The sequence below is a fragment of the Artemia franciscana genome, chromosome 1 (genome assembly GCF_032884065.1).
Source record: "Artemia franciscana chromosome 1, ASM3288406v1, whole genome shotgun sequence".
Taxonomy (NCBI): domain Eukaryota; kingdom Metazoa; phylum Arthropoda; class Branchiopoda; order Anostraca; family Artemiidae; genus Artemia; species Artemia franciscana.
The window spans coordinates 6,535,897-6,563,286 of record NC_088863.1 but is presented as its reverse complement, the minus strand read 5'-3'; the positions used below and the strand labels follow the sequence as shown (position 1 = coordinate 6,563,286).

The 27,390-nt window shown below is 35.4% G+C and overlaps 1 protein-coding gene across 1 annotated transcript in view; it reads left to right on the top strand.

Annotated features, from left to right (window-relative positions):
• The window catches only part of LOC136024878 (protein RER1-like), a 35,729-nt gene extending 8,718 nt beyond the window's left edge, over nucleotides 1–27,011 (top strand). Inside the window, exons 2-5 of the mRNA XM_065700410.1 lie at nucleotides 8,192–8,296; nucleotides 9,138–9,237; nucleotides 23,822–24,048; nucleotides 26,660–27,011. Of these exons, the coding sequence (XP_065556482.1) occupies nucleotides 8,192–8,296; nucleotides 9,138–9,237; nucleotides 23,822–24,048; nucleotides 26,660–26,737 (510 nt within the window). The 3' untranslated portion in view covers nucleotides 26,738–27,011. The remainder of the gene's footprint in view (nucleotides 1–8,191; nucleotides 8,297–9,137; nucleotides 9,238–23,821; nucleotides 24,049–26,659) is intronic.
• The last annotated feature ends 379 nt before the right edge of the window (nucleotides 27,012–27,390 follow it).

Sequence of the window (27,390 nt, the reverse complement as noted above, 5' to 3'; positions counted from 1 at the left end):
AATTCTTCCTCACTAAACAAATCTTCCTTCACATCCAAGGTATCACAAACTTTTTCATTTTTATCTATATCTTTTCCTGCAACTGTATCTCGGTTTAGCACATTCTCAAAATGTTCCACCCATCTTTCTTTAACTTTTTCCTTATCACTAATTGTGACCCCATTTCTATCTTTCACTATCTAGTTTGTACAATGAAGGTTTTACAGTGATTTAACTGTTGAAGTGGCATTTAACTGTCTCTATTTTCAGTATTTTACCCTACAATGACAATTGTATCCCACTTATGATTAGGTTCAGATATATCCATATTCTGCATGCAAAAGTACAAGAAAACTATGATAATAACTTTCATACTTTATAATATACAGCAAGCTTCTATTTATCAGTTCATTATTCCTTCTCTTCTATTGACAGTTTTCAGTTGTTTTTTTTTTCAATATGTATAACTTTGTAGTAACTGTTGTACTATGTGTACTATTTTGTTCTATTTGGTTACCTGTCAACATTCTTTCCAAATATAATTATTGATATCCTAGTAATGTGAGAGATGAGGATCTGAAACAAAATAAAATGAAAATTAAAATAATAGAAAAAACTTAAATACAGAATAAAAACAAACGAAATGACTAAAATCAAAGAAATTCAACTCCATAAGCAAGCCACTCATCAATATCCACAACTAACAAAAACAATGCTCTTAATGAACATTAGCCTAAATATTAGCCAAATGACTGAGAAGGTGAAAATTCTTTGAAACAAACACAATCATCTACAAAGAAAGAAACCATGGTATATTACGTTGAATTTTATTCATTGTTTCTTTTCCACTAGATCTTTTAGATCTGAGAGGTTAAGGGCATGTGTGATTTTGTGGATGTGGAAATGACCAGTGCTGTATTTGGAGGGTGGGGCTCTAGGGCCTACCCCCCTGAAATCCCTAAAGAATTTTTTTAGAGTTTAATTTCTTGCTGTCAACCATCCCCTTGATATTTTGTCATATTGTTCAATAATATATTGGGAGCACTGCAAAGAAGTAAAATCTTTCCTATCTGCAAATTGTCTTTTCCCTTTATAGATCTGTCTAGATCCAACACTTTAAAAATTTCGCTTGTGTCCTTAGACAAGATTTATCAACCCTTCAGTCATTCCATCCTTTTGATCAAAGTCTCTGGAAGTATATTTCGTAGTTATTGTGATTATGTTTTGTAAACATTAAATTGTAATTTTTAAAAATTAGCTTAATGGTTATCTAACTGTTTATTTTTCACAAATTAAAACATAAAAATAGAAGGGTTTGAATTTCTTTGGAAAGACGGGATGCCCCCTCCAGACCTCATTTTGCCGCCCCCATCCCCAACCTCATTTTGCCTCCTCAACTGAAATTTAGTTTCCGCAAAAAATTGTCAAAACTAAGATAAGTCTGCATAATTCAAGCATCCAGAGAAACAGGTCAGTTTCCTTCAGTATATCTTTGCTCTTATGGTGCTATATGGACTATTTTTACTTTTTCACTGTCATTTTCACTTGATTTGGGGAAATTGGCTTCATCTTTGCCCCCCCCCCCCCGAATTTTGATGTAACTATGCCACTGGATGAAATGAAGATGGACACAAGAACTAGAGTTACTGTGGGTGTTTTATAACTGCCAACTTTCTAATGTTATAACATAAACTGAAAAAGAAACAGCTTGTACAATTGTTGTTGGATTTTTATCCTTGTTGGATGAGAGAGAAGGATTGCTGTTGAGCCAAGTCACTCAAAACAAACTGTTGGACCATAGCTCCTTTTTTGTCTCCTGTCTTCCAGAGCCTTGCCCATTTTTTGAACCAAGCCTTTTCTCCTACAATCTGCAAAGAAAGGAGAACAGTGACTCTGAGGTCAGTTGCCCTGTCTCCTCTTGGAATTAGCATAAGAATCAAGTGAAATATGAAACTTGGCTTACAATTATGCAGTTGTGAAGGTTACAAGAACTGAAAACCCATTCTCAAAATAAAGGATATTAAATACATTTAGGGCTGAATTTCAATAAAACTCAAGGATATAAATTAGATAATTTTTTGCCTGAAGAAAAGGTGTCAGAACGCTTGTTTTAAGAAACAGTCAAATTAGCAAAAAGAAAAGAGGACTTAGAAGGAAGGCTTGTGGCCTTTTTAATTCAAAAAATGTAACTAGTGCTCTATTTTGTGTTTTAATCTCTAAGAAAGATTTAAATGCTTTAGTTCATAAATTTGAGAACTAAACTAACTTTTTAAGTTAAATTGCATAAGATATTAGAATAAATTCTAAGCCAAAGCATTAATAATCCCTTTCATGAAACAGACCAACAGCCAGAAGATGCCTCACTCACTGCAACATATTCATCTTACTTGACATTGCTCTGGAGTCCTTCAAAAACCATGACCAGATTTGTGATGCTCAAAAGCTGCACTGAATATGTAGGCACTGGAAACTAGAAAAGGACTATGAATTTTCTGAAGTAGTTAAACAGAATGCCAAGGGTATGGTGACAAAACATCATTATTTTCAAAGTAGTTGGTTCCCAGAGTATTCATAGTTGGTGTTCAGTCCTTCAAAAACAGAGCATTCTGTTAACACTGCTTTCTATTTGCCAAATCTGAGACCAGTGAAGGCTCACATCAGATGCTTGGATGCCGCTATTTGAAACTGTATACTGGCCTTAAAGATGCGCTTACTGACTTCAAGTATCACAATGAAAGACATTATTCTATTACTGCAGTACAAAAATCTGTGATTTTATTAAAATACAAGAAACAAATAGCATTCCAATTGACCACGGAGTTTGAAAAATCAAGAGGGAAGGACAAATGTCATCCATTTCTATGAAAATCATCAAATAGAAAAGAAGTTTTAGTGCTTTGACAGTGCAAATGACTTGACTGGCGTAGGTCTTGCTAAGCAGATTATTAGACTGTGCTTGGAGTTTGGACTAGACATAAAAAATTTAGTTATAATTGGCTTTGTTGGGGGTAGTAATATATCTTGTTTTTTACAAGGGCACTCAAGCAGAAATATGAAAGTAGTATCCACTTGCCTTTTGCATGCATTGTGCTTCACAATGTTGGAACCTTACTTTGTGAAGGCCCCCAGACTGGACTCTGTTCTAATATTGTGTGGATTAGCAAAAGCCAACTACTTAGTAGCAGCTATAACAGAGTTTAGCTTTATTTTCTTTCTGAGTCTTGTTGAAAAATAAGTTCAATTCTGCTTTCAACTTCCATTTTTCATGGAAGGAAATATTTGCTCTACTTGCCTGCTGTAAACATGTCGATATATTCAAGTCTGCATTAGAAGAGCTAGCAGATTATCCTTCTATTTATGGACAAGCAGTCCAGACAGCTGATAATGTAGGGATACCTGCATCAACAACAAGACATCATCATATTGCATTCCCCTCTTCATATACATCTCTTTTTTACATGGACTTTCGTCTTTGCCCCATACATTGAGCATTTATGTGAAGAACTCGATATGAGGTTTCTTAACCATCAAGCTACAGCATTTCAAATCCAAATTCATATCCCTCGTTTTATTGTTGATGCTGTATTAGCCAAGGTTTTGACAAAGCTGCAAAACTATGCAGTTCTTTTTTTCTCTGAGACTAGTCTCTTTGCTGACCTGACTGTCTGACAAACCAAACGGAGGTCTGTTGGCGAGTCTAACCTACACAATAAAGTACCTTAAACTCTTGGTGTGTGTGACAACTGCTTTTGTGCATTCTCTTTTGATTGTATTCTCCACTGTCAGTGTTACCACAACTCTGCAGAGTGTTCATTTAGCACCCTTAAGCAGCTGAAAACATACCTTCGAAATCAGACTAGAGAGGGCAGGTTGAATGGTCTTGTTCGTATGTCTCAATCGAGATGTCAAGATAGATATTGAGGATTTAAAAAAGAAAAAAAAATCTCAGGAAAGATGAGTTTTTGTTTGTTTTACATGTTGTTTGTCAGTTTGTTTCATTCACATTTTTATTCACAAAACGTTAACATGTTTCCTTGGAACCTTTTCCTATGGCACTGAATAAGGAAGGTGGTTTTCGTCTTTGGTGGTTGTTGCTATTCTTTAGAAGACTCAATAGACCACAATGGTCTATATGTATGTCTATCTGTCCTGTATGTGTTACTGCACTGCTCATGTGATCACTAAGAAACTGTAGGAAGCTGTTGAAAACACTCTTGTGAAGGTTTCAGCTTTAGTTACCCCCCCCCCCCCCTTAAGGCCCTCTTAATACTTTTTGTGCTGACTGAAAGTACAGACCCCTCAACATAAATACTTGATAGTTTCTTCTGGTTATATTATTCACATTTTATAGATATTTTACCATAAAGGGTAAGTTGATTAAGAATTATGTCATATAACACACTTCTGAAATTTTGAAGTTTCTTTGTCAGTAAATTCTCTGAATTTGGCATTGAACAATGTTGTTAATTTGGCATTTAACCTAATTTTTCAAAGATTACAATTTTAAAATACTATTATTATTTTACACATGGAAAAAATTTTTCCTGGCTGGGGGATTTCCATATTGCAAACTATTTCATTATCTTTTTCTGACTCTTTGTATATGTAATACAAATAAATTAATTAGGTAATTTATGTGAATATAGGGCAAAGGATAGCTTTCTTTAGTGTCGGAATAACTCCTTTGTGGATAGCATGACATTTGGAAATAATCGATGTTCATGGTTATAGATTCAGTGCATTGTTGTGTTTTTCAATTTATAAACATAAACCCCTCCATGGAGGAGGAGTTTTCTGTTGGGTGGAAAATTTTCAAATAATTTAAATTTAAAAATTAAAAGGTTATTAATGCACAGGGGGACTTAATTCGTTATCAAATACCTTGTTAATTACGCAGAAGGGCGGGGGGATTTTCATTGCGAATTTTCCTTGAATTTCTTTAGATTGCATTAATGTGTGACGGGTTCTATTATTTGGCTTTTAAGTTTCAGACAGTTTGTGGCTACGAACTATAAGCAAGGAGTTACTTGACTCAATAGTAAAAAAAAACTTTAAAGAACGGAATTTTCATATCAATTTGTACATAAAAAGAATTAGGTTTTTATTTTGATTTCAAATATTCATTAAGTTTAGTGTTGCCCATCAAAAGCTTCAAGCCTGAGAAATCTTGCATGATTTTCGAAAAAAGTAGGAAACACCCAAAAAAGCCAACAACCTTAATCAAAAATACACCGTCAGATCTTGCATATTTAAATAACCCTTTGGTAAAGATTTCAAGCTCCCATCTTGAAAATGTGGAATTTTGCATTTTTTTCTAGAAGAAAGATTGTTAATGAATGTTTAGTTCTTTTTCCCCGGGTGATCGCGTCGAACTGATGGTCCTAGAATATTGGAAGACGGCTTATTTGAACGGGTATTGAAATTTCTAGTGCCCTTTTTAAGTGACCAAAAGATTGGAGGGCAAATAGTTACTCTCCCATGCCCGATTTCCCCAAAAATTCATTTGATGAAAAATTTGAGATAACCATGTTGCACAACATAGTTGAAAGGTCCAATAACTATGCTGGATAACACGGCCTCCCACAGTCCCTGGAGAAGGGCTGTAAGTTATGACATTTACCCATTGTTTATGTATATTATTTGTTACTGGGAAAGGCACAGGCATATTTTGAGAAGTTTTGATTTTGTGTGGGGATGGCACTTTACAGGGGAAATTTTACACTGGGGAATTTGCCAGAACTTTCAATTCTTTTTGTTTGTCTTGCTTTTGTTTTATCTACTCAATTTTACATGAGGAGATTTTCTGGGGGGAATTTTCGGCAAGGTGGTAATTATTTGGAGGACTTTTTCGCGGGGAAAATTCTCCATGGAGGTATTTTCCTTGGGACAAATTCTCCATCGGGAATTTTCCACAGGAGTGGAGAGGAGTTTCTGGGAAAATTTCCTTGTAAGATGGAGAAAATATGCGAAGGAGAATTTTTCGGGTTAAATCGTTTGCAGAAATTATCTGGGGGGGGGGAATTCTCAGCGAGGATGGAATTGTCCGTGAGACTTTTCTGGGGGGAGATGTTTTGCATGGGAGGAACTTTAAATGGAGGAAATTTCTGCGGGGGGAGGGAAGCTGAATATCCCGGCATTATTTCTAAAACGATCAGAAATTAAACATAAAGTTTATTCGACTGAAAGTAATGAGCAGCGTTAAAACTTAAACGAATACAAATTATTCTGTATATGAGAAGGGTTGTCCCTTCCTCAATGCCTTGCTCTTTTATGCTAAAGTTCAATTGTTTGTCTCAATTCCTTAAGAACGACTCCTGAAACGCAAGTGCTATTTCATTAGAATAAAAAGGTTTTTTAAAGAGTAATGTAAAACTTTAGCGTGAAGAGCGAGAGATTGAGGAGGGGGACAACCGACCTCATATATGAAATACTTTCAGTTCGTTTTAAGAAGACCCCGTATAACGCGCCGATTTATCAACCATGTGCCACCGGTCTGTCTAAATTTAACCTGACGTTTTGCAGTGATTTGTTGGTTTCAGTGTGCCTAAGTTACTTAACGGGCTTAGTAACTTTTTAAAAGTCTATATGATTTCTAACCAGAAAATGGGAATAAGAGCTTAAGGACAGAATAAGCAGTGACTTATTTAAGGATAAGACATAGGGTGCCTTGGCCCACCAGAAATTTCTCAGGATTTTTAGAAGAGCTTACTCTCTCACTTGCAGCAGTCCCCTTGATTTCTTGTAGCATAATTAGATAGTTTATTTCAAGAAACACAAAGCAATTAGAGTTCTCCTCTTTACAGACTTTAGCTTTGATACATCAATTAAGATTATCAAATAGTTCGTGGTAATGAACTGTATGTAAGGAGCGATTCGGCCAAAAAGTAACAGAAACTGTAAAAAAAATATAATTTTGATAACAATACCTTAATTACCTTATTTCGTACTTCGGACCGAATTGGTTGCAAGAACTGTGATGCTCCGTAGTTGATGATGGCGATAGATCCGGTCGCTGTGTTAAGGTGAAGCGATAAACCATCGATACTAGAGAGTGCTGGATTGATGCAATTTAAGCCCACTCAGTAACAGTGATCACATGGTTGGTATGGTTCAAGAAACATTCTCCAGCAATTTTGAGTTGGCACTGCCGCTTTGGAAAGCTCTTGTGTTTGTCTTTGGTGGGGAGAGAAGATGAACAGCTTCTGATCTGCTTGTTGGAGATACCTGTAGGTGTGCATCATGTCGTTACGCCAGCGCCGAAAAATGAGTGTTGGAAGGTTAGCAGATTATAATCTTTTGCGGAAGGGCTGGCTGCATAGACCGTTGATGCATTCGGTGGCTCTCCTTTGGACACCTTCAATGAGCTGGATGTCGCTCTTGCAGAAACGACCAGCAAGACATGTTCCGAAATCCAGGATTGGCCTGACCAGAGCTTTGTATAGTTCCAGAAAAACTGTGGAGGGTCGACAACTGACGGTTCTTTTCAGGAGTCACAAATTTGCTGCTGCTTTCGAAACTGCTTGAGTGGTCTGCTTGAGGAATTTTAAACTATCATCCAACAGCACTAAGCGAACTGAAAGCAATGTATGTAAGCGAATATTGCTTAGGTATAGTATTTATTATTGGATATCATACATACCTTTTTCGGGGTGGGGGGAGGTGTAATTTCTACATGGAGAGAGCAGTTTCTGGGACTAAACTTTTCGGGTGAAATTTCGAATGGAGGGAATTTGCCAGTATTCATAAAGGACATTCCTTTTATTTGTATTAATTTCTCTTTGGTGACTCAATTTATGCGTGATGTGGCCAAGGAATTGTCATGGGGAAATTTTCCGTGCAATTGGAATTATTTTTTTTTTTTTGTGGGAAGGAATTTTTTGCTTGATAAATTCTCCGCAGCAGAAATTCTCTATAGGAGAATTTTTACAGGAGAACCTTTCCTATGCTACCTCAGGCAAGGACAAACAGATTTTTTTATGATTCATATTAGTTCAGTGAAACCACTAGATTCTTGCGTTTCTTTTTCAAACTTCTCCACTTCTAAATATTGTGTATACTCTAAAACTAATTCTTGTACATTTTCCAACTCAATTAAATTTAAATTTTTAACGACTTTCCTTCAGTATTTGCTCTGTCCTTTCTCTGTTTGCATGTGGTCTTCAAACTTGTATTTATTCTTTTACTATTTTCAAGATTTTTATTCCTTTTTTAGGACTACCAAAGGTACTTAGATGCAACTACACCATATGCAGTGTTTAGATGGATTTCTGCTGCAGTTTTAGCCTTGATCTTCATGTGCAGAATAGTATGGCTTCAAGTAAGAATATTTTTCATACATAGTTCTAATTTGTACCAACTATGTAAAATTCTAAAAAAAACCGCACAAATTAAAAAAAAAGAAACACAAAAACAAAATTATAATTCGGTGATAAAAAGAAAGTTCTAAAACAAAAATCACGGCTATGCAATGAACCGACAAGAATTTATGTTTTTATGTTACTGTGTGTCTATTTTATGTGCAAATTTGAAACTTAAACGTAAAAAATGTTACATGGGAAAGAGGTTTGAACAAAGTAACTTTGATTTAATTGAACAGGCTATTTTATTAGCCATACCATAACAGGAGGAAATAGCTATCCCTTAGAAGAATTAGTTATAAGAGAATTATACTGATAAATAAAACAGATAAAAAATTGCGGGAAGTATTGAAACACACCTGTTCAGAACCAAAGGTACCATGTAGGCCCGTGGTACCTAAGGAGATGTAGCTTCTAGTAGTTATCTTTGGGAGTCAATAGATCGTTAGTATGTGAGCTTTAATGAATGGTAAGCATTGTCAAATTTAACTAATCAGTTATACTTATCAATTTTAAATTTAACTAACGAGTTATCATATCAGTTAAATTTGTTATTAATTAAATTTGATAGTTAGTTATTTAAACTATCAAATTTAGCTAATTAGTCATAATTCAGCTAATTTATTTTTATGGATTAACGTGAAACACGTTAAAAATTTGGTACTGCCTCTAGAAACTTCACATGTTTGAAACATTCAAAAGAAAGTCTTATTTTCTAAGATTGTTTTTTATTTCCTTAATTGTTATTTTGGATATTATACTATTATTTCCATTACTCTTTTCTCACATTTATCCTTTCAGGGATGGTACATTATAGCCTACGCCTTGGGTATTTACCATTTGAACTTGTTTATCGCCTTTTTGTCCCCGAAGATTGATCCTGCATTTCAGGAATTTGTTGGTAAGTTTTGCATAATCTTATAAACAGTCTCAAATTATTATTGAAAAGACTTAAAGAGTCCGAGTAGTACCGTACGTAGAATGCTTTGTGAGGGATTCATGACCCCCTCCCCGAAGTACTAGGAGTATGCTGCTAAAGATATAGCAGGGTAAACCATTTCAGAAAAAATCCATATAATGTGTAAAGGTCACATGTTGAGGTAAATAAAGGTAAGTAAATGAAACTACCAGAGACTTTCAGGATCGATCTGATTCCTTAGTTTTTTTTTTTTTTTTCTTTTTTTTTTCTTTTTTTTTATAAGCAGTGCTGCTTCTCTTTTTAGAATATCCGAGAAAGTTTGACTAGGAAGCGAGTTTCTACTCCATTCTTTAAACTAGAGCATTTTTTATGCATGATTTATGACTCTCAACCAATTTAAGAATATACCTCGTCACTTACACTGAGAGGCTGGGTTGGAAGCAAAATAATAACTCTCCCCCCTTTCAGAAACACAAGAATGATTTTCTAAAAATGAGCCTTTTAAAGCCTTGTTGCAGGCTTCAGTCCCAATATTTGTCCAGATTTTATGTGCCCTTGCTCTGTTTAGTCTTCGATCGCAATGTTAAAGTTGTCAAAAGCTAAGGGGGATTAGTGGTGTCGATTCACAAAAGTTTATGGGGCAAAATGTATATTTTGAAAACCAATTTTTTGGAGGGAGGAAAGTTTTTCTACGAATATACCCAGAAAAATATTTGAATGAAAATCTAAATAAATTTACTTTTCAAAATCTAGATGAGGAAGACGGGGGAATACCCCCCCTGCCCCCATTAGGCTCAAGTGGGAAAGCTTCTGATCTGCTCCTGACCTTGCATTTTGAAAATAAATTCAGTAACTACAATAAATATAGGGTAAGAAACCAGTAGTCAGATAAAAAAACCTGAAAATTTTCAATTTGACCCCCAACTGTAAGAAAAGCAGTATACTACCTTGTGATAATTGAAAACCATTTGGACTGTCTGGACTACGATTGTAAAAGGAATCTAGAGAATTACTATAGAATTAACCAACAATGCAAAGTAAGACTGTGAGTAACAACGCTGCAGAAAAGAAAACACAAAAAAAATCTAGTATTACAGTCCAAAGTATATTATAGGTATACCATACCTTTTAGATTGAGAATGTATTTATTAAATAATTAATTTCTGTATACATTGGATGGGAGGAGTCACCATTTAGATGGGACTAAAAGGCACTTTTCAAGAAGAATTTAAAATGAATGGAGAGTTCGCTTTTTGAAAATTTTGAATCTCTTTCAGGAAATGGCATCCTCCTACAATTTTTGCTTAGTGTAAGCATAAAAAGAGTTCCAATAAAAACAAAAACAGAATAGCCATGGAATAACCTCTGTGTTATTAATCGTGTTGAAAAAGAGAGTATGTCGTTTAAAAGAATTAAGCTCTTCTTATTGTGTTCTTTTAAGATTATTAAACAAATGAAACTGTAACACATTAATTTATTTGAGGATGTCTCGATCAAGAGCGTATCAAGGGGACGGGATTCGTGGTTTGACCTCCCCCCCCCCCTGAAATTTTTGTCTGACTCTTTAAAACGTAACAAAGAGGTATATAAATAAATTTTTGATGCATTTTCTTGTATACCCCCCTCCTGGGAACATAAAATCCTATATATACCCTTGGTCTCGATATACCTTTTCTGTGTAATTACCCTGTGTATGATTCTTGCAATCCAATTTGTTTTTAGATAAAAGGGGAAAAGTACTAATTTAATTTCCAGATTATTTTACAATATAAAGTTGCAAAGTCATACGTCTGCAAGACAAAATTAGCTGTAGTTCTGGAAATAACCGGAATCTAGCACATGCACGGGGAGGGATGTATTGTGCATATGTCCTCTGAGGATAAAAAAAACACACGAATGGTCTACATTCGTGGTTCCCGATGTGGGGTGCAGGTTCCACCGATGGGACAGGGCAATATTTGGTGGTTCATGGGCAGAACCGACACCCTTTGGCTAACTATACTTTAGAGGCTTAATTTTGAAAAAAATTAATTAGAAATCACAAGATTACAAGAAATTACAAGAAATTAGAAATCAGTATTATGCACAGAGGGCAAGAATTCCATCTGGTTAAGATTGAAATAATAATAATAAAAAAACCATTAGATTAGTTGCGCCAATTCACGAAAATGTACAAAGGTAGCAAAGTGATTTTTTCAATATCGAGAGGTGGGGCAATTTTTTCGATTTTTCCCAATGAAAATAGTAGAAAAGGGCACCATTCATTGAAAATACCAAATAAAAGATTTTTTTCAAAATCTAGGGGGAGGGGGAAATTTTGTAGCGTTGAATTTCCTGTAAATAAAGGGCTATATAGGGTAAATAACTGTTTGCACTATCGAGGGGTCAGTCACTTACCGCCTCCTGGTGTACCACATCTCGGAACTCCACTTGTGCCGCACAATCCGGCCAAGCGTTAAGCAGTCAACGCAACGCTTGTCGCAGTTCCGCAAGATTGACCATACATGGCACATACCACATGGCGTACGTGATTTCTGTAAGTTGGAAACCCCCAATACATCATAGTTCTTATCATGACTATTTTAATAAACTGAGTTTACCGGTTACTATTATTTAAAAAGATAATAATACAACTATCCACGAAAAGGCTGAGCCAAAAATGGAAACACTTAATTAAGATTTTATTGTCTTAATGACGGTTTGAATTAAATTTCCCCAATTTCTAGCAGTATTAAAGGGAATATTTTCCCTTGTAATTTGTTCTTTTCCTTTAATTTAATTGTGCTCAAATTGATGTATAAAAGGATGTGGAAGGAATAGTTTTTGGATATCACTATGTGCTCAATAAACGAGTTTTGGAGAACACGACGAAAGCAGCAGCATTTGCGCATTTTTATCTTTGCCACTTTTTATAAGCTGTTTAGCAAATTGAATATCTAAACATATATCGATTAAGTTAACTTCAAATCTAACTAATGGTTGATTTTTAAAATTAGTATTGAAATTTTTAAAATACCTGTACTATTCTCCGATATCTGTTTGGATAGAAATTATGGTGGTTGTCAACTCAATTGCAGTTAACCCAGTAAAGTGTAATGCTTAGCTTGAGGCAGATATTAAGTAGATTTCATACCATGTACGCAACATTCTATTTTAAGTGGTTGAGCTATGTAACGTTAAGTATAACCTTTCAGACATAAACAAGAACAAAGGTAAGGTAAATTTATGGGAAGGTAAATCTTTAATAATGAAACTGGGTACAACAACTTCAACTGAACAATACTTTCGCACTGAAGAAAAATCTGTGAGGGTTTGCGGTCGTGCGGAAGTCCACGTAGCAACTGACCTATTAAAATAATGATTTCATTCAATAAAACAAAATTATAATAATAACTATTATAAAATACAAACTAAAAGAAAACAAAATCCACTTTTCGTCAATCATCAATACTTAAATTCTCCTCCTCCACTCTGCAATACCAACCCGACCTAACTTTCCTGTGCCCACCCTTACCTCCCAAAAAACCATAAACTCATTATCATCGTCTAACAATCGTTGCATCGTCATAAGCAAACTACGCAAAAATTTAAGAAGTTGATTAGAGATTCAAGCTCTGATGAAGTGTGAAAGTCTTTCTAAGGTAAGTTCATTAATGAGTGTCCAAATTTATTGATTTCTCATCCAGAGGTCCGTTTCGTTGCTACTTCGTTGGCTTTTTCGTGTCCTAATATGAACTTACATAGCATAAAATTCTATGCAGAGCTCGGGTCTACTCCGCACTGCCTATTTTGTGGAATAACTTTGCCCCGTAAGATTGCATATTGTAACGTTTTGTTGCTACTTTGTTGGCTTTTTCGTGTCCTAATATGAACTTAAATAGCGTAAAATTCTGTGGAGAGCTCTTGTCTACTTGGCAGTGCCTATTTTGTGGATAACATTTGCTCCGTAAGATTGTATATCGTAACTTAAGTCAAGTTATGCCTGGATGAAAGGTTTTACGTTGTAGTTTTGAACCAATCAGGTCACACCAAAACGGCTAACTTCGGCAATTTTTACACAACTCTAATCCGTATTTGGAAATAATTTTTCTCTGGCACATGGCAGTAAAAATATTTGGAGTAGAAAATTTGTTAATTGTAAACAACCAGACAAGAGCTAATTTCGTTTTCTAGATATGTGTCTAAAGTTTCTAAAAATTTTCTGGAATGATCGGAAGAATTTGGTTTTTAATTCGATATAGATGCCGGTAAGGCCGTATTTAGGGGGTTTACCCCCCCCCCTGAAATATGTCCAACTCATAAAAACATATCAAAAGTTATAAAAAAAAAAATTTTAATTTATAAAGATGAATTTTTGATGTGTTTGGTAACTTCCTTTCCCCGCCCCAAACAGAAATCTGGGTTACAGCCTTGGATGCCGAATTGAGATGTCATTTCATGGTTTTGCTTCACCAATTTACTGTGTTTTGTTAGAACTTAGCTTTACTAACCACAACCTGAAAGCAGCTTTGTTGGATATTCTTTTCTTCCAAAACTGGCAGAAAATAGTAAAAAAAAATGTTTAGAAAGAATCTGTATTGCCCAAAAGTGTCACTTTCGAGGTGGCCTTTAACCATAGAAATTCCACAGGGATACTGCAATGGCAAGCACACCCTGTCTAAATTTTAGCGATCTGATGTCGTTTTTGACAATAATTAAATAAAAAAAAAACTAATTTTTTTAGCTGAAAGTAAGGAGCGAAATTAAAACTTAATGTCGCTCCTTAAAAATTAACAATTAACGATTAACAATTAACGCTCCTAAAAATTAACAATTAAAAGCTAAAGCTTTTAATTGTTTTAAAAAGTAGAATTGTGGCAAAGAGTCAAACTTTAGCGTAAAAAGCGAGGGATTGCGGAGGGGACAACCCATTTCATATACGGAGTAATTTCTGTTCGTTTTAAGTTTTAATGTCGCTCCTTACTTTCAGCTAAAAAAATTAGTTTTTTTTAATTTAATTTCTGAATGTTTTTGAATTAATGCATGTTTGGTTTTGGCTCTCCGCACATAAATTATTAAAATGAAATTTGTATATTAATTCTTTTTTTGGCTAAATGGCTTTCTCTTAGTTTTGATCAGACGATTTTGAGAAATGAGGGATGGAGAAGGAGGTGTAGTTGCCCTCCAATTTTTCGGTTACTTAAAAAGGCAACTAGAACTTTTAATTTTTAACGAACGTTTTTATTAGTAAGAAATATACGTAACTTAAGAATTAACTTACGTAACAAACTTTTATAACCTTATATTTTTATTATGTATACGAGGGGGTTTGTACCCTCGTTAATACCTCGCTCTTTACACTAAATCGTAAGTTTTGTCCCAATTCTTCAAGAATGACCCCTGAATCAGAAAGGCCGTAGAATAAATAGTTGAAATTACTAAAAATACTTTAGTATAAAGAGCAAGGTATTTATCTCCTCCTAAATACCTCGCTCTTTATGCTAAAGTGTTTTTAGAACCCCTCATATGCGTAATAATCTCTGTTCGTTTTAAGTTTCAATGCTACCTCTTCCTTTCATTTGAAAAAACGTTTTCATGTTTATTTTTCATTGTTTTCTTATAGTAATGCTAGAGAATCCTGCGCCCTTTTCATTGAATATTTCTTCCCCCATGACAGATTCCTCCAAGGAAAGATCCTCCAACATAGCCCCTTCTCCTCAGCCCCACCCCCAAACAAAATAAAATCCCCCTGAAAACGTCTGTACACTTCCCAATAACCATTACTATATGTAAACACTGGTCAAAGTTTGTAACTTGCAGCCCCTCCCCCAGGGATTGTGGGGGAGTATGTCATCCCCAAAGACATAGTTATTATGGTTTTGGACTATGTTGAACAAAATGGCTATCTCAAAATTGGGAAAAACATTGACTTTGGGAAAAACATGAGCGTGGGAGGGGGCCTAGGTGCCCTCCAATTTTTTGGTCACTTAAAAAGGGCACTAGAACATTTCATTTTCGTTAGAATGAGCCCTCTTGCGACATTCTAGGACCACTTGGTCGATACGATGACCCCTGGGGAAAAGAAAAAAACAAACAAAAAAAAACAAATAAACACGCACCCGTGATTTGTCTTCTGGCAAAAAATACAAAATTCCACATTTTTGTAGATAGGAGCTTGAAACTTCTACAGTAGGGTTCTATGATACGCTGAATCTGATGTTGTCATTTTCGTTAAAATCCCACGACTTTTAGGGGGTGTTTCCCCCTATTTTCCTAAATAAGGCAAATTTTCTCAGGCTCGTAACTTTTGATGGGTAAGACTAAACTTGATGAATCTTATATATTTAAAATCAGCATTAAAATGCGATTCTTTTGATGTAGCTATTGATATCAAAATTCAATTTTTTAGAGTTTTGGTTACTATTGAGCGGGTCGCTCCTTACTACAGTTCGTGAATGCCTTTTTTGTATTTGGCTTTTCCATTTAAAACCCCCAACATTCTGCCATATTTACATCTTATCCTGGTGATTCTTACTGTGATATTGTTTCTTTTTTTCAAATTTGTTGCTGTATATTCAACATAAGCTTATCAAGTAGTGCCAGCAGGTACTCACTTTTACTTATACAAGTGACAATTTTTCGCAACACCCAGCCAATCACTAATATAAAAGTAATCACGGGTAAACATACAAATGATTCTATTGCTCACATTGGGACAAGGTGAAAGATCTACTTGACACCTATATTTATGCTCTTTCTAAATATAATAACTGCTCCATTTTCGAATGGAACCCACCCCCCCCCCCCCCCCCCCCTATCCACCTGATGGTCCCATACATAGCCCTAGGTTATAGGTTTGTCCAAGACTCATAAAACACAAACGGCAAATATTTGCTATAATATACAGCAATTCTTTATTAATCACATTTTCATGTTTTCTCTCATTGTTATCTGCATTCATAAATCATTTTTAGAGAAAATTTGATATCCAACACAAGAATTTTTTACAATCAGATATAGGCCTAATGATTTGGACGGGTCATGGAATTCGGTCACAAAGAAAACATGCCATTGACAAATGCAAAACAACAGATAAATTAATTAATTAGAACTGTATATGGGAACGTCAGGTGGGGTGGGATTGGTGGCACTTGCGAGTGAACTAAATATTATATTTTGAAAGTGGGCATAAAAAAGGCATGGGAAAAGTGTGTTCACCTTGTCCCTACGTGAGTAATGGAATCTTGTGGGTATCCACCCAATCTTGTGATGTTATGTAGCAGGAATCGGTTCACCCGATGGGCTTTTACAGTAAGTCAGTTGATTTTCGGATGCTTGCAAGAGAGTATATGTTTTTCTTCGATTTGCTTTATGCCTTAAGCCTGAAGATAAGTGAGTATATTTCATCGGATAGTTTCCACATTGTTAGTAGGCTTTGTAAAAAAGGTATGAATTTCGTGTGTAGTGAGTATGCCATGTTTTGTCTCGTGGCTGAGAGATCGAACGAAAACTGTCAAAACCTTTTTTGGGGAAGGGGCATGAGAAATCTTTGAATTCTACGTTTGGGTGAGGGGGAGGGGTAATATTTCTCTTTACATTTTTCACAAATGTGTATACGCTAATTTTTTTTTTGTGTCTGTAGTCTAACAGATTATGGGCTTGTTGAATTATTTTAAGGTCGTATCAATTATGAAATATTTTATATGTAAATCGGCGAATTGATTTAGCTAAAATCTTCAAGTCATTTGTAAATCTTTTGTTTTATTTATGTTATGGATATTTTTATTTTGGTTTTGGTTCCATTTAAAAGCCCTAATATTCCATCGTATTTACCATTTTTCCAGGCGATTTTGATTATGTCATCGTCTCTTGTTTCAATTTTGGTGCAATTTATTTCAGATAAGCTTATCGCGCAATGTCAGCAGGCGCCCATTCATGGATATTAGTGTGCTTCTTGATTATTGTTTTGTAAATAATGTAAACGCCATGAAAATATTTGGCTGCCCGAAATTGGTGACGCCCCATCGGGAATCTGGCTTGTTATTATTGTTATTGTGGGCGGACTCACGAAACTGAGTCGGAGCTCAGGCCACGCAGACCCATAGCTTTAACAACACCCCCCCAAGCCATTGGGCCATTGGTTCCATCTTGAGCTTGGTATTTTGAAATATGGCTGGCCTATTTCTGTTTCCCCTTTGTTGAAGAGAAAAGGAAAAAATAGGAGTTTCAGAAACTCATATCGCAGGGGTGGGAAACATGGATTTAGGTGAAATAGAATTTATTTACAAAGGCAGAAAAAAGGGGTGCATAGGCAAGGAGTAGGACAAGTGATAAATAAGGAAGCTTCTATCTGTAGAACTAACACAATCCAGGAACGTATTGTCACTGAAATTTTCAATTCAGAAACTGTCTTAGAATTCTAGCTGGAGCTTTGTTTCACACTGGCCTTAATTGCTAGAATTCGTCACAAGAAACGCTAATAGAAATTTTCTCGTTAGGTTTAAATGATTGATTCTAATATAAACGAATATTTTCGCAAGATGATGCTCAAAAAGTATCATATGTGTGATGATGTTTGATAAACCTGGAGCCAAATTTCCAAAATCAACTAAAATGGCAATGAAAATTGAAAAATGAGCCATTGGGTATGAAAAATGAGCTATATAGTACTATATAGGTACTATATCGTACATATAGGTACTATATAGCACTATAAAAGTACTATAAAGATATTTTATAGTAATATAAAGGTATTTTGAAATATGGCCGGTCTATTTCTGATTCCTCTTTGTTGAAGAGCTGTTCTTACAAATGTCGAGGTTTGTTTTAGAGAGAGAGAGAGAGAGAGAGGAGAGAGAGAGAGAGAGAGAGAGAGAGAGAGAGAGAGAGAGAGAGAGAGAGAGAGAGAGAGAGAGAGAGAGAGAGAGAGAGAGAGAGAGAGAGAGAGAGAGAGAGAGAGAGAGAGAGAGAGAGAGAGGAGAGAGAGAGAGAGAGAGGAGAGAGAGAGAGAGAGAGAGAGAGAGAGAGAGAGAGAGAGAGAGAAATAAATTTATGGACAAAAATAACGCTTATGTCATCTTTCAACAATCGTCGGGGGAACCCATTGGCCTGTATATGATGGTTGTTTCCAGGCTTATAATCTATTAGCATATATTTACACTTCACTTACAAATCAAAAATCACAAAACGGAAAAAATTCTAAATCATTAACAATTTCCCACGAGGTAACGTTCGAACCTGCTCTTGAACTGAATAACATTATCTGCTACCTTTATGCCCTCCATGAGAGAAGTCCTCAACTTTGGTCCTGCAATACGCGGAAATAAAAATCCTCGTTTAGTACTCTAAGCCTCAGGCAGTATCCCCGAAAAAGGCCTAGTTTCAAAAATGCCTAGTATCTGCTACCTTTATCGAACTGTTCGTGGTAACAAACTATAAGTAAGGAGTGACCCGGCTCAATAGTACCCAATACCAATAGATATATCAAAAGGATCAGCTTATTATGCAGATCTCAAATATACAAGTTTTATTAAGGTTTATAAGTCTTATAACGGCTACGAGCCTGAAAAAATTTACCCTAGGTTAGAAAAAAGGGGAAAGACCCCTTAAAGTGATAGAATCCTAATGAAAATCACACCAGTGTATAGGAAAACCTTACTGTAGATGTTTAAAGCTCCTATCTGCAAAAATGTGGAATTTCGTATTTTTTGCCAGAAGAAAGATGACGGATGTGTGTATTTTTTTTTTTTCTTCTTTTTTCAGGGGTAATCGTATCGATCCAGCGGTCCTACAATATCGTGAGAGTGCTCATTTGAACGGAAATTAAAAGTTCTAGTTTCCTTTTTAGGTGATAAAAGATTGGAGGCAACTAGGCCCCCCTCCCCCGCCCCTTTATCCCAAAATCTGGTGATAAAAATTTTGAGATAACCATCTTGTTCATCATAGCGGAGAGGCCCGATAACTATGCCTTTGGATATAAAATGACCCCCCCCCCCTACACACACACACACACACACAGCCCCAGGGGACATATCTTTAAGTTATAAAATGTGTCTATTGTTTACGCATAGTAGCCTATTTGTTATTTGGAGGTATGCATACATGTTCGAGTGGGTAAGTGGGCGAATTTCTTGTTTTTTCCACGGGGGAGTTTCCCATGGGGAGGTAAGTTTTCATGGGGATGAGTTGTCAGGGGAAATTAGACACTGGGGAATTTGCAATAATTTTTTTATATGTCTTGCTTTCTCTTTTCCGTCTCAATTTTACGCGTGGAGCTGTTAGGGGTAATTGTCCTAGGTAAATTTTCACTGGGATTGAATTTTCTAGATGATATTTCCATAGGAAGGTTATTTTTTTCGTAGGGGTTGGACCATATTTCCTGGCATTATTTAAAAAACAATCAGAAATTAAATAAAAACAAGTTTTTTTTAATTGAAAGTAAGGAGCAACATTAAAATTTAAAACGAACAGAAATTATTACGTATATGAAGGAGGTTCCCTCCTCCTCAACACATCGCTCTTTACGCTAAAGTTTGGATTTTGTCCCAATTCTTTAAGAACAATTCCTGAAACACAAGGGTCATTTAATTAAAACAATAAGAAGCTTTTTTAAAAGCAATAAAAAAAATACTGCAAGAGCAAGGTGTTTAGGAGGAGGAAACCCCTCCATATGCTTAACAATTTCTGTTCGTTTTAAGTTTTAATATTGCTCCTTACCCCCTCCATATACATAACAATTTCTGTTAGTTATAAGTTTTAATGTGGCTCCTTACTTTCAGTTGAAAAAACTAGTTTTTTTTTTATTTAATTCCCTCCAGAAAATAAGTCCTCAACTGTGGTCCTTTAATACGCAGCAATAAAAATCCTTGTTCAGTACTATGAGCCTCAGATACTATCCCCGAAAAATGTCTAGTTTCATAACAATGATAATTAGAGATGTAGTTATAAATTTCCCAAAAGCATACCATTAAATAACGACCCAAGAATAACTTGTGTATAATCTCTTAGCTTGTAAACATTTAAAGTGTTCAGTTCAGTAAAGCAACTCCAAGTATTATCTTAAAATCTCACATAATCCAACATTCCATGGTAACGAACTGTAAGTAAAGAGCAACATGGTTCATAGTAACCAAAAACTCATAAAAAAAAACAGAATTTGATATCTATAGATACATCAAATAAATCAATTTTTTTTATCCTGATTCCGAATATATGAGATTCACCAAGTTCAGTGTTATGCATCAACGAGCCTGAGAAAATTTTCCTAATTTTCAAAAAAGGAAACCCTCCCCCCTAAAAATCAAGGAATCTTGACTTTGACAGTGTGATCTTGAAAAAGTCAAGATCACACCATCAGATTCAGCGTTTCAGAGAACCTTACTGTAGAAGTTTCAAAGTCTTATATACTAAAATGTGTAATTTTGCATTTTTTGCCAGAAAAAAGATGACGATTGCGTGTTTTTTTTTTCAGGAGTCATCGTGTCGAAATAATAGTCCTAGAAGATCGGAAGAGGGTGCGTTTGAACAGAAATTTACAAGTTCTAGTGCCCTTTTTAAGTTACCTAAAAGATTGGAGGGGAACTAGCCCCCTCCTAAGCCCCTGTTTTCCCAAAGTTGTCCGGCCAAAAAGTCCAGTAATAAAGATCCAATAAGTATGTCTTTAAAGGTAACAAGACCCCTCGCCCCCAAACTCCGTGGCCTGTAAGTTATGAAATTTACTCATTCTTTACGTTATTAGGCAGTATTTAGCCTTTTTTTGGGGAATGTGGATTTTGTTCTTGGTGTGGGTTTCTATAGGAAGAAGTTTCTGAGAGGAGGAACATTTCCTAGAGGTGAACTTTCTATGAAAAATTTTACACTGGAGGGGGGGTTGGACAGAATTCCTATACGAAACTCATTTTGTTTGTCTGACTTTCTCTTTGCAAACTAAATTTGTGTGTAGAGATGTACTAGGAAAATTACCCGGGGGCTTTTCCCAGCGTGTTTGAATTTCTGGAAAAAAAACTCCTTGGAAGGTGGGGGGATCTCCGGAGTGATAAAAAAAAACGATTCGAAATTGAAGTCTCTTTCCAATGAAAGTATGCTAAGGAGAAACTTTCAGGCTGAATCGTCCGTAATAAGTTTTATTGGGGAGGGGATTTTCAGCAAGGATGGAGCTGACTGGAAGGAATTTTGCGAGGTGTTTATTTGACATGGGAAGAAATTTCCACAGAAAAGTTTGCCATGAGGGGGGATTTATCATGGAGGGTAAGCCCGATTTACCGACATTATATGAAAAACGATCAGAAATTAAATAAAAAACTATAAGATAAGAAATAATTTTTTTTAACTGAAAGTAAAGAGCAGCGTTAAAACTCAAAATAAACATGAATTATTCCATGTATTGAATGGTTGCCCCTCCTCAATATTTTGCTCTTTACGCTGAAGTTTAACTGTTCATCCCAATTTCTTAAGAACGGCTCCTGAAACACAAGGGTTGCTTAATTAGAATAGGAAGCTATCTTAGAAGTGCCAAAAGCTTTAGCTTGAAGATTAAGGCATTGAGGAGGGGGCAACCATTTCATATATGGAACAATTTCTATTAGTTTTGAGTTGAAACGTTGCTCCTTACATTTAGTTAAGAATTTTTTTTTTTTTTTATTATCCAAAGTCCCCGAAAATTTTATTTTTTAAACTTGAACTCTTAAAACTTGACACAAAAGAACTAGTCAACAGCAAACAACCATAAGACAGATAGAGGACCATTACAATTCATGATGAAAGCTCATTCCTTAGCCTTCTTATAAGGCCCAAATTTCTTGCCACTTTTGGTGCTACTGCATCACTGCAGTTTTCTGCTCAAATAACAATCAAAATAAAAACCTAAATACTTAACACTAAGAGCTTGATTTAAAATGCACCATTCACAAGCTTTATTTTCCAAAACAGTGGGAGTACCAACTCTAATAAAAGTCATAAAAGTCAATTCATTTAGGGCCCTATTAGCCTTTCAATCAAAACATTCACGCAATATGATTTTGCTGTAAACACAGTGCCATCTGCAAATAACGTAATTAATTTCCCTGGAATAAAAAGTTGCAAGGTATCTAGATAAATAAAGTACAATAGAGGCCCAAGCACTGAATCCTGTAGGAAGCCGCAAAGGATACTTTAACTTCTTGATTTGCAACGATCATTATTCATTCTAAGTTATCTCCCTGTAAGATAAGACTAAAATACATCTTGAACTCCTAAACACCGTAGTCTGTTCAATAAAATCTTAAAAACAACAGTATCAAAATTTTTAGTAAAATGTATGAAAATTCAAGGCGCTAACACACCACGTTCAAGCGCCGATTTAACAAAATATGTGAGATGGTGGACTGCGTGTACTGTATAACTTTTGGTCACTATTAGTGTTAGTTCACTCTTTACTAGGTTGCAGCTACTGTTGCAACCATGAAAAGATGCAAACAGTAGAGAAGATAATGCAATGATGAAATTTTAAAGACAACCGCTGGGGAAAAAAAAATTAACAATCTAGCCATAATATGTGTTCATCCTATCTATGAAAAAATATGTTCATCCATCTCGAAGATTATATTTTCTTCCCCAGCGAGAAGCGCATGATTTATTCACACCTCATCAAGGAATCTCCAGTCGCAAATTAGTCGATGACAGTTGAATAGTTTTGGCCCCTGTCTGTCTGGCATCTGTCTCTCTGTCTGGCAAATATGTGAGATGGTGGACTGCATGTACTGTAGAATGGCCTTCCCTGAATGTAAACTGTGTTTCCACGAGAAATCCATATTGGTTCTGGTGATTGTAGAATCTTCTAAGAGTAACCTGTTCATATAGTTTTGAAAACAGAAACATCATCGAAATCGGTCTCCAGTTAGAAGGATCTCTTTTCAAACCTCATTTGTGCAAAGGGATAACCGTGGTTTCTTCTAATGGTGAAGGAAACTCACCCTTTTTCAGTGATAAGTTAATAAAATATACAGGGCAAATATGCCATTACTAATTTAAATGTTTGCAGATTCAGACCATCACTCCCAGACAAATTCGACATCACCAATCCTGTTATTTGCTTTATCTCCTCCAGATTAGTGTCTATTAGAGTCCCCCCATCTTTTATATATCTATTACCTGTAACAAGGACTGTCACAATTCAACAATGCTATCTCAAGATTTACTTAGGAAAAACCCAAGGTTGAAAAAAAAAATTCAAAAAAAAATCTTAAATAATGAAAATATAAAACTTAAAAAAGGAACTGTAAAACTTTAATGAAAACGTATAAATGTCATACGTTTGAGAACAATTTATAACTCCCTTGTAAATAATTATATACGCTAAATATATTTTAATCCATGGTTGTTCACTCATGTTTAATGAATCATCTCTAGTTTCTTTTCATCTGTTTATGCCCTTGCGAGAGGTCATAGGCCCACTTTGATCCTCCATGCAGACGAAACGCCATTGCATATTTTTCATTTCAAACTAGGCACACTATGCTAACCTTTGTACTAAAAAGTTGGTGTGGGTGTTGGAGGGCCTCTGGCCCAAATGGGATCTTCACGAATAGTGATTAGCAATATATGTTTTTAGATGATTCACCTGGGTTGCCAAGTACGTCCAGAGATGTGAGACGGGATGAATTCAGACCATTTATGCGAAGACTGCCCGAGTTTAAATTTTGGCTAGGCGTGATGAGATCGACTCTAATCGGTATTTTTTGCACATTTTTCGACGCTTTGAACATCCCAGTGTTTTGGCCAATATTAGTGATGTATTTTGTAACTCTTTTTGGATTAACAATGAAGAGACAGATAAAGGTAAGCCGCTAAATCTGTTAAAATGAACGAAGTTGCAATGCATAGTTTAAAATTAGCTAGTGGGCCTACCCCCTCTCAAGCAAAAACTCTTAAAGGCAACTGTAAAGCCTAGTTCACTGATGTTGGTATATATATAAAACATTAGACAATTTGGGTAGTGAAGTTCATCTTCGGGTTTTTTCGCTCCCCTCAGGAAATATTTCTTGACCTTCAAGATTTGCCCAAAGAACCTTCCTTTAAAAACTTTAACATTATAACCAAAAATTTGTTTTTGGCAGTTAACGTTTTTTATTTATTTATACATATTTAGCATTTACAACTTTCTTTTAATTTTTGGGAGGGGGTGGGGTATCGATCTCGAGGAATATTGTTCAAAGGGGTGGCAGCCAACCTTAAACTTCTCTAATTCCTCAGTACTATATTAAAACCATTATCAGCTATATTTTCCGAGACCAGTAGTAGTCACATTACCTTTTAGTTTAACAATGAAGAGACAGACTAATCTGATTATATTCAAGGTGATGGATACACGGACTCAAAATATCAATAGGGTAATTGCCCATTTCTGACAGTTCTAATGAGCTACTATATCAGAAATTAGTGACTAATGCACGAGTTGGTAATTAGCAAGCTACTATAACAAAAATTGTGGATTAATACAAGAATTAGACATTGTTTAGTTGCTAATATAAGAAATTGAAAATCAGTATTATGCATAGAGTATGAAATCTGGTTGAAGTTGTGATTTGTACTTCTTAGTTTTGATTGAAAACTGAACATTTTTTTTTACTGTCATTGTGTTTTACGCACTTACGTTGTGTTTCAATCATTATATTGCAATTTGAGAATCTCGTGATATTCTATGTAATATCATGCTTATCTATTTAATTTTCATGGAAACCTTACCTGAAACTAAGTAGCAACAATAAAACTTAAAACGAACAGAAATTATGGGGGGGGGGGGGGGCTGTCCCTTGCTCAAGCCCCTCTCTTTAGACTAAGGTCGTAATTAAAAAAAAGAAACTTTTCATTAAAATTCGACGGCGATTGTGTTTCAAGAGTCGTTTTCAAGGAATTGGGTCAAAAATTCAAACTTTAGATTAAAGAGCTAGGGATGAGGAAAGGGCAGCCCCCCTCATAATACAGAATAATTTCTGATCGTTTTAATGTTTCTCCTTACTTTCAGTTGAAAATGCTTGTTTTTTGGTTAACTAATTTCGGACCGCTTTTCAAATAATGCAAGGAAACACCCCCCCCCCCCCCCGTTATAATTTTTTTTAGAAAACTCCTTACCTTGCCAGTGAAAACCCCATCGTAGAAAATTCTCACCCGAAAAATTTGTGTATATTTTCCAATAACAAATACTAAATGTAAACAATGGGCAAATTGCATAACTTACAATCCTATCTCTAGGGACTAAAAGCGGTCGTGTCATTCCCAGAGGCATAGTTATTGGACCTTGGACCTTTCAACTGTGCTAAGCCAAATGGTTATCTCAGAATCTTGATTGGATATCTCTGGGAAAAAACGGAGGCGTAAGAGGGGGTGGGGTGGAGTTAATTGTCCTCCAACCTTTTGGATCACTTAAAAAGGCACTTGATCTTTCAATTTTCTTTCGAATGAGCCACCTCTGGATCTTCCACTACCATTGGTTTGATTCGATCACCCCTGGGAAAAAAACAACAAAAAATAAACACATTGATTATCTTTCTTCTGGCAAAAAAAAACCAACAAAATTCCACATTTTTATAGGTAAGAGCTTTATGTCACTATAGTAGAGTTCTCTGTATGCTGATTTTGATAGTATTATTTTCATTTAGATCGCTTGACTTTTTGGGGACGTTCCCTCTCTTTTGGAAAGCAGGAAAGTTTTCACAGGTTCTTTGCTTCTGATGGGTAGTATAGAGTTTCGATTACTATTGGGCGTTTACTGCAGCATTGCATCGAAAATTCCAAGAGAGTGAAAGTGTACCCCCCCCCCCCCAAAAAAAAAAGAGATTGCACGCTCTGGTTATTTTTTTGCTTATTGGAGGATAGGCTCATTGTCTAGTTTGATATCGTGTTGTGATATTTCTTCTCCTTTAAAATAGAGGCCTATGAGCCTATCTAAAAATAGGATATGAGTCTATTTTAGACTCAAAATATTCAATTCAATACTATTGGGCGTTTACTGCAGCATTGCATCGAAAATTCCAAGAGAGTGACAGCGATTTGGGAGACAAATTATATTGAGAAAAAATAGTAATAATAATAATAAAGAGCGAATTGACGAACATTCATGCTTTTAGAACCAATCCTTTGTTAAGCAGATATACCTCGCTATCGTGTAAATTAGTTGTGCTTTTCAAAAATAATAATAACGAATGTTGTCGTGTGGGGTCCTTATAATACTCCTGTTTAGAAAAGCTAGTATTTATTAGTATTAATTTAATCATATTTACAATTTTGTGTTTTTGTATAAATTATATAATAGTAAATATACAGTATTTACTATTTTGATTTCATATAATTATATTTACTTTTATTTATTGTTGTTTTTATTATTTACTATAATTAGTGTGTTTATTAGGATAGCTAATTATAAGTAAAATAATATTTATTTTCCTTCCAGCACATGATCAAGTACAGATACATCCCGTTTACAACTGGCAAGCCAAAGTATGCCACACCCTCTAGTGGATTGAAATAAGTGTAATCCGAAATTTAGACCTATTTTTTTAATTGTATAGACAGTAACCTAGCGTTTGAGAAAAGAGGATGGATGTGGTTCAGGATTCTAGTCCTGTTGGAGGAATTCAATAGATACTTATTTGGTTTGACGTTGCAGAGTGAAAATGCCATCCTACCTTAGTCTCTAATAGTATGAAAATTGGAGTTGACAGTGCTTTAAATTATTTTAAGGTGTGTTTTTACAGTGTTCCTCTTTGTGAATAAGGAAATAAATGAAATTTGATTCTCGGTTTTTTCAGCATGTACAAGACGAGTTTTTCTACGTGCCGTCTAGTATATGACGATTTCTTGGCATTTTCAGTGCAATGATAAAGTAAATTAGTGTAATGATCCGTTCAGACACATGGAAAAACCGATAGTACAAGGGGAAGCGTTCAAACGATAGGTCCAAAATTTTTGCTAAAAAGCACAGGTAACATGGACTTGTACAAGCCAAGCCTCTAAGCCAAGTATCTTTCTCTATCACGTTAGTTTTATACAAAGCATGGCCTGTTTTGGATAAAACCAATGATTCTGGATAAGGATCAACAAATCTTGAACTTTCACTTGCTTAACGGTAGACAGGCTTTCCACTTTGAAAAATATTTCCCATTTTTGCTCACGACGCACGAA